Source organism: Leucoraja erinacea, chromosome 25 (assembly GCF_028641065.1).
Source record: "Leucoraja erinacea ecotype New England chromosome 25, Leri_hhj_1, whole genome shotgun sequence".
Lineage (NCBI taxonomy): Eukaryota > Metazoa > Chordata > Chondrichthyes > Rajiformes > Rajidae > Leucoraja > Leucoraja erinaceus.
In genome coordinates, this window is record NC_073401.1 from 14,588,445 (window position 1) to 14,597,163 (window position 8,719).

Sequence of the window (8,719 nt, forward strand, 5' to 3'; positions counted from 1 at the left end):
AGTGGCAGTATTACCTTTCAACAGTAACTCCATCTAAATCACAGCTGATTTAACAAATATCCTCAATTCCAGCTTTAGGGATAGTTGCAATTCATATTTACTTCACCCCATCATCTGTCAAAAGTTTGGACTGCACCATATCTCATCAGCACTTAGTTCAGGAAAATTATATTTTCCTCCAGGGAAGAAAAAGTTGAAGACTGGGAGGCAAAAAGCGTGAAATTTGTATCAAGAACGACAAGTCTTTGACATAGATAGTGGAGACAGTCATAAACTCCTCCTATCTCCCTCTCTCCCCACCGGGTAAGAATATCAAAGATTAAAGGGCACAACAGAGGTGAGAAGAATAGGTTTAAAGGTGATGCACAGGGCAAGTTTTTTTTTTTAACAACAGAGGGTGGTAAGTACCTGGGACACTCTGCCATGAGTGGTGGTGGAGGTAGATACAATAGTGGTGTTTAGATGCTTTAAATAGGCAGACAAAATATGCGGTGAATGGGGGATTATGGATTATGGGCGGGTAGATGAAATCAGTTTTTAGTACAGACTCTGTGGGCAGAAAAGCACCCAAAGTACTGGAGTAACTCATCAGCATCACTAGAGAACATGGGTAGGTGACTTTTCGGGTCGGGACCCTTCTCCCGAGATGCTGCCTGACTCACTGAGCTACCCCAACCAAAGATCATCTTTGACTCCAACACTTTGTGTCCTTTAGCTCTTCCGTACAGTTCTGAAGAAGGGTCCCGGCCCTAAACGCTGTCTGTCCAGTCCCTTCACAGATGCTACCTGGCTCGCTGAGTTTCCTATAACACTTTGGGTTTTACATTATGTTCTTCTGTGCACTTCCCCAATGTTCTAAAGCGCAGAGGGAGGCGAATGTTGGGAAGAAAGTTCCTCAAAACTTCCAAAGCTGCGGTCTTCCCCTGCGCTGGGGCTGACAGAGGGGCGGGGGGGAGGAGGGAGGACAGACATGGGAGGTCGGGGTCGGTCGGCCGGCCTGGCGTCGGGCGAAGCCCGGCTACTTACAGCTCGCCAGTGTACTGCGCGCCGCCCACGAAGCCGTACTTGTCGATCTTCTGGTCGCCGTTGGCGAAGCCATTGACCTCGGAGTCGGAACCCAAGGAGCTGACATCGCCGCGAAGGCCGGAGTCGGAGTCGAGGTCGGCCAGGCTCTCGGCGGTGCCCCGCGGGTTCATCGCCGCCTCGGGTGTCGCGTTCATTTCGTCCTCCCGGCTCTTCTTCATGGTCCCGGGGGACGAGGAGGGGGCGGAACCAATCTCTGTGCCCCCGCGACCACCCGGGAACTTTTCCCCAAAACCTTCCTCCCTTTCTCCCTCCGTCTGTCCGTTCGTCTCGCCGCCGCCGCCGCCGCCGCCGCCGCCGCGCTTCAGGGGCTTTCGACGTTGCTCGTCCTTTCCAGGGTCGCCTCACATCGGGATTCAGGTCGCATGGTTCGCTTTAATGGAAGAGGAGCCGACGGACAACGCTGAGGCGGTCGTGAGCAAACCCCGGCGACAGTTTCCCCGTCGCCTACTCGCTCGAGCGCCGAGAAAACCCCTCCCCCTCCCGCCAGCCGGCCGGCAGCTGCGCATGCGTGGCCCTGCCCTCAGCTGAAGCGCCCCAGGGCAATGCCACTAGAATAACAAATAGCAGATAAGATTTTCCACTTTTAACAATAAAAAGGCGAAAGCCCAGAGGATCTGAAGCAGAAAATAGCATCCTGACTACTCGATGAGGAATAAATAGGCAGCAATTACAGAGATAAACAGAAAAGCTGTGCAGGATCATTATCTTAAACCAATTATTTCAAGTCAAGAGTGTTTTATTACCGTACGTCCGGAACGGAACAATGAAATTGAAATAAACGAAGCCGTTACTTGCAGTGGCACAACAGATATGTAAACACAGTACTCTGTAAACACCATAATCATAAACAAAAAATGAGTTCAGTTATATAAAAAAACAAACGCTAATAGTGCAAAGACATATACAATGCCCTCAAGCCAATGTCAAGTTCGGAGCTTAGGTGGAGGTTGTATTGTTTAATACCCATAAGGGTGATGATAGGAGGACGCTGCTCCTGAACCTGGCTAGTATGCGTAAGCTCGTTTTCACACCTTACCCTTCCATATCTTTGTGTCTCGCTCTCCCCTTCTATCCAGATATGTTGCCTGCCTCACTGAGTTACTCCGGCATTTCGTGTCTATCTTATGCATAAGCACAGTGTGGACCAGAAGGAAGAAAAACATGGATGAGATTCCAAGATGGGAAGAACTAATCAGGTCAGACAGGATCTGAGGAGGGAATGGACAGTTGATATTTTGGTTCGGGACCCTTCTTGCAGGGGTATAAAGCTGGAAAAGAGAGGTTGGGATGCAACAAAGCCTGGCAAGTGATAGGTGGATACAGGTGATGGGGAAGATGGTGGAGTAAATGACAAAGGCTAAAGGTGAAACAGAAACTGATAATGAGAGAAGAGTGAAACAAAACCAAGCTGAAAACAGTCTGGTTGCACCTCAGAGGTGTACCATTGAAAGGATTGGAGTTGGTGGCTCGCAAATTATGGCAGGGAATAAAGACAATGGGGATGGTCAAGACCAGAAGAGGACGACTGTCTTCTCTTTTTCTATTTGGAGTATTTTAATTATTTACTGACATTCATGCAACAATGAAGGGGTCAAGTGAAATAAGATTGTGCCAGCTGTCAAAAGCCACCTTGGAGATAATTTAGATGGACATTTCAGAGGTATGGTATTTTGGATAACTGCTTGTGTGGCATCCTCTGTAGAAGATCTGATTTGCCCAAGGGTAAACCATAGACTCAATGAAAAATTGTGTAACTAGTAAGCCTGCCAAAAATCATGCACTAGATTTTTGGATTAATTTAGTCAGTTTCAGTCTCTTGCTGTCTCTTGTATATCCTGACCAGAATTTATTCCCCATAAACCATTTATATCATTTCACTGTCTCATTTATCTCACTGTCATATGTGAGACCATTAACATCAGCTTTTCCCAACATTGTAATCATGTACAGTCTATTTGCTGACTGGTTAGCAGGCAACAAAAGCTTTTCACTGTACTCGGGACAGGTGACAAGAAATTAAACCAACTAATTATTATAATGGTGTCTGCACTTCAGAAATGTTTTGTTAGACTTGATGAGGTCTGTCCAGAGAGAGTACTAGTGCTATAAAGCTTCTGCAAATTTATTTGCATTTTTCTTGCATTTTTAGAATACATATTTAAATATTCAGTGAAACCTTTGGAATGCTCAAGAGCATCTTGCAACACAGTCCTTTGGAAAACCTTGGGGAATGACAAGTCGGAGCATAAAACACAACACCACCTGTGTAGGAAGGAACTGCAGATGCCGAAGATATATTAAAACCGAAGATAGACACAAAAAGCTGGAGTAGCTCAGTGTGGACAGGCATCATCTCTGGAGAGAAGGGATGGGTGACGTTTCAGGTCGAGACCGTTCTTTGTCATCCATTCCTTCTCTCCAGAGATGCTGCCTGTCCCGTTGAGTCACTCCAGCTTTTTGTGTCTGTATCCTGCAATGGACTTTCACCTGAAATATATTCTCTTCGTTTTTTTTTTCTTTAAATGATTCACAAAATATGCAGAAGCATCAGAGAGTGAGTTTTGAGAAAGGTCTTGACATAAATGATTGCAGCCATAACTGATTTCTGAATTCTACACAAGGTATGAATGAAATATTTCTGTGGAGACACTGTTAACCTCACATATAATTTAAGAACAATATGCAATTGGACAGAGGATAACTGTTAATGATATTTTAATGTAATTCATTTCCTGCAGCTAGGTATTAGTAATCTTAAAACATGCTCTGTTGAAGAGAATACCTCTGAAGAGTTGATAATTACCAACGATGTACATAATGAAGAAACAATTAACTCAGTTATTATTGTCCACTCTTTATTTATTCTTGACACTAGCAAGGGCACATTTATTGCCCGTCCCTAATTCATATGAGAAGATTTTGTTGAATTTCTGTGTTCCTTCTACCTTTGGATAGTTGTGAGGAACGTTGGGAGAATAATAACAGAATTGCTGGAGCAATACTGATGGCTGTTTAATGGTTGGCGTGGTCTTGGTGGGCCATAGAAGCTGCTTCCATGCTGTATAGCTCAGTGGCTGTACATTGTTGTGTGACTAAGAAGGGGACTAAGACATGGTTTCTAGGATACTGCCATTCGTTCTTCTTGTAATGTAAATCGTGTTGCCAAAGTAACCTTGCTAAGTTTTCAAATGTATCTGTTTATTTGTGCAGCAAAACTATCTAACTCCGGGCTGACTTGTTTAGATTATGAGATAAAGCTTCTCATTGCAACAATTTAGCATTATTTTCAAATTGGATGTGGAATGCAAATTGTTTTAATGGTCCCAGTAGTTATTTTTAAAACACTAAAAATCTTCAGAAAATTACTTGCATCTGTCCATAATAAACATATGATCTTAGCAACAGAAAACTCCAAAGGTCGATTGAAAGTAGTGCTAGGATCATTACACCTATAACTGCAACTACATGTTACGTTAAAAGTAAATAATGTCGTAAGTGCTTCACAAATACATTTGAGAAATAAGCACTGTCAGAAAAGGACATATATGGATGGATGACCAAAAGCTATATTAATGAAATACATTTTAAAGTGGTTTTTATGCAGAGGAGAAAGCAATAGCGTCGACAGAAGACATACCGATAACAACACAGGAGTGATTTGCTACTTTTAGTGGAATAAAAGGGATACATAAGATGTTGGTGAGGCAGGAAGTTTCAGTGTTGGGGAGTTATTGAAAGAAATGTGTTTGCAGATGAAATTATAAATAAAAATGAACATTTAAAAATAGAGACTTTTGGCAAATGTCTCTGGGTTTAATGTAAGACAAGATACATTGAGATAAAATATGATAAAATGGTGTTGATGTGAAGTTTATGAAGTTGGAGAAGAGGAAGCCGGGACATCATTCAGGAGCAAGCACCCTATTTAATTGCAAGAATTTCATTGTCCTATCTGGGCCACATGACAATAAACTCTCTTGACTTGACACCCCATAACTAATATAAACATTCATTGAGACAAGTACAAAGTGCTGAAGGAACCTAGCGGCTCAGGCAGCATCTGTGGAGGAAAAGTATATTCCCTCCACAGATGCTGCCTGACTTGCTGAGTGTTTTGTGTTTTGCTCAAGAATCCAGCAATTGCAGTTCCTTGTGTCATTGTGACATTTGTTGCCTTTACAGATGGTGCACTGCAGCATTCAGGGTTTATACCATCAATAAAATGTTTAAGCTCATCACTCAGCTCGTCCCCCACCCAAGACTTCTACCCCAAGAAATCTAAGGGCAGTACAGTACATTAATTCCTGCAATGAGGGGATTGACATATGAGGAAAGGTTAAGTAGGCTGGAACTCTACTCTTTGGAGTTTAGAAGAATGAGAGGCGATCTCATTGAAACATATAAGATCGTGAGGGGCCTTGATCGGGTGGATGCACTGAGGATGTTCCCAATGATCGGGGAAACTAGAACTAGGGGACATAGTTGCAGAATAAGGGGGGGCTCTTTTAAAACTGAGATGAGGAAGAACTTCTTCACCCAGAGGGTGGTTAATTTATGGAATTCACTGCCCCAGGGAGCAGTGGAAGCAGAAACTTTAAATATATTTAAGACTAAAATAGATGGTTTTTTAGCTGCCAAGGGGATAAGGGGCTACGGGGAGAGGGCAGGGATATGGACCTAGGTATGGTTAGTATAGTAAGACCTGAGTGATCTCCTGGACAAGTGTCGATCGCCTAGATTGGGGTCGGAGAGGAATTTCCCGGATTTTTTTCCCGAATTGGACCTGGGTTTTTATCCGTTTTTTTGCCTCCCCCAGGAGATCACGAGGTTCTTGGGGTGGAGAGGGGTGATAGCGGTATAAAGGGGAGGGTAGTGTCTTGTGTTCTGTGTCTTGTGTCTACTGTTTGTGGGTAAGTGTGTCTGTTTAGTGTTCAGCCATGAGCGAATGGCGGTGCGGGCTCGATGGACCTGGTGGTCTGCTCTCGCACCTACTTTCTATGTTTCTATGTTTCTACAGGTACAGGAACTGCACCTCTTGCGGAATAGTTCCACCAAATGATTCATGAGATAATTAGACCAAAGTAGAGTTGTAGAAGTTTATTGGTAACATTGAATGCTATCACCCATTATAGGTCTTCCCAAACACAGTTGCTAAATACTTTTCATATGACACTCGTATTTTGTAAGATAAACCTTCACAAGTATTGGTATCATTTGCAAAACAAATGTCAGTCACCCAAAACAATTGGGTTGTGTTAAAAATAATTATTCTATTGATTTTGAGATATTGAAAAGGTGGAAAGATGAACACATAGCCAGGCTGTAACAGAGGAAGGTAGACAGAAATGCTGGAGAAACTCAGCGGGTGAGGCAGCATCTATCGAGCGAAGGAAATAGGCAACGTTTCAGGTCGAAACCCTTCTTCAGGGTTTCGACCCGAAACGTTGCATATTTCCTTTGCTCGATAGATGCTGCCTCACCCGCTGAGTTTCTCCAGCATTTTCGTCTACCTTCGATTTTCCAGCATCTGCAGTTCTTTCTGTAACAGGAATGTGTTTTGGTTTGTGTGACCTGCACCAACAGGTTTTAAACTTTGCAAATTTTAATTGTAGAATCTCTTGAACTTCTGAGGTAGACAGATGTAATTATTGGTATGCTGTGAAGATTAAAGCAAGGTGTTATTACAGAATATATGACGATGCCAGGGTACAGGTTGTGGATAAAGAGAACGACCAGAAAGGTCCGAAATAAAGTGATTTTGACTCACTCAAGCATCCGAGAAATAGAATTGCTTAAACTTGTATGGATTATTTTCATGAGTAAATTATTAATTGGTTTAAGAAGTAGGGGGAATCGTTTTAGAATGTCACTGAAACAATGGGCATTTTGGCAAATTATATTTTACTTTTGGTTAGACTTTTAGCTCCTCCTACAGTATGTTCCAACAATAACAGCCATAATGATTTTTTACAAAAGTACAAAGTTTATTTTAGGAAATACTATGCATAATTGGCATCAGGAATCCACTGTCTGCGTTCTCATCCATGGCTAATTATGCAAGTATCCACTTCTTGCCAAAAAGTATTTTAAAAAATCAGGAAGAACAAAGGATCCGCATTTTTTTTTTCTCTCACATTACCAGAGGACAGGAGTTTTGTTTTTTTAACTCATTACATGTTCAGGAATGTTATAGTGCTGCCTCTCCTCAATGGAACCAATTCTTCCCATCAGCAGTTCATATTTTATGCCTGGTTTGGTGTTTTTGTTCTAAAATAACCTCTCTTAAATTGCACAATGCAAAACTTGGCAACCATACTGGAAAAAATGAAGTCTGCTTGTAAAATGCCAGCACGAACTCTTCAAAAATGTATATATTAAAAGCAAAAAGAAAATAATTTGCCATTGCATTCAAAGTACATATTCTCTTGCTGTTTAGGATTCTCTTGTTCGCTTTAGTGGTATCTTGGTACATACTTCCAAACGCTATGCATACTATTTGATTCTAAGTCATTTATACTCCATTTAATACATATTAGTGTTATTAATCACCGTATAATGCAACATTGTCAAAACATCAGTGACATACCATTTGCTGTTGATCTGTTGTGGTGCAAGGCATTTCATTAGGGTGGGTGAACTGTAAGTGGCAGTCATTGAGGCAAGTCACCATGCTCATCATGGTCACATAGGACAAAGGCCCTTTTGAAGCTAGTGGAAACTTCAGACTGCAAAAACAAGAGGTTGAAGATGTCCTTGAATACTCTAGCCAGTTGGTGTTCCCAGAACATAACACGAGACAAAGGTGCAGAATTAGGCCATTTGGCCGAGTCTACTCCACTATTTGATTGTGACTGATCTATATTTCCCTCTCAACCCCATTCTCCTGCCTTCCCCCGTAACCTGACGCCCAGGTCTTTAGCACCCAGCCAGGTTCGCTGTCTGGGGCAGCTTTATCCTCCCGCAGTTTTAGCTGCATTTTCATTTCAATTTATTCCACTTTCTTTGTTCGTCAATTGCTGCTTTTTAAAATAATTGTTATTGTGCCAACTTTGGTCTGCACCATACTGCAGGCATTTCTCTTCATCCCTCCCACTGAAATTTAAAAAAGCATACCCAGTTGCAGTGAAAAGTTCTTTACCTGAATGTTGACTATTTCTCACATTGATGCTGCCTTGCCTGCAGAATGCATTCAGTATTTTTCTGGGTTTTTTTTCCAGATTTTTATACTTCATTAAAAAAAAAAAATCAATTTATTTCAAAACGCATTGATAGTTTACGATTATTTAAATGGTAAATGTAGCTTCAGAAGTGTTTTCATTTTGTATGTTAAAACCCACCTGAGAACCATGGGCGATTTTGCAATTTTACTGACGGATTTTTCACTTTTAAAACTTTTCATATAACAAATGAATAAAGATGAAAAAGTCAATGCCTTACTTTTGATGAAATGCAGCGAGCAAACGTGATAATTCCCGATATTTTGGATCTTTAAATCTCCACGGCAAATGTCCGCTGGTCACTTCCGCTGGATTTGCACCTTCAGCTCCCTCTTGAATTTACCTTAGTTTCTATCTTTTTTTTGGACTGTAAATTTAGGTAGCTGTGCCTCACGGTCACCCCGACTGGCACAGTA

General features: G+C 41.9%; 1 protein-coding gene across 1 annotated transcript in view; it reads right to left on the reverse strand.

Annotated features, from left to right (window-relative positions):
• tbc1d10ab (TBC1 domain family, member 10Ab) overlaps positions 1-1,825 on the reverse strand; it is a 77,035-nt gene extending 75,210 nt beyond the window's left edge. The window contains exon 1 of the mRNA XM_055655828.1: positions 1,027-1,825. Coding sequence (XP_055511803.1) covers positions 1,027-1,244 — 218 coding nt within the window. The 5' untranslated portion in view covers positions 1,245-1,825. The remainder of the gene's footprint in view (positions 1-1,026) is intronic.
• Between the last annotated feature and the right edge of the window lie 6,894 nt (positions 1,826-8,719).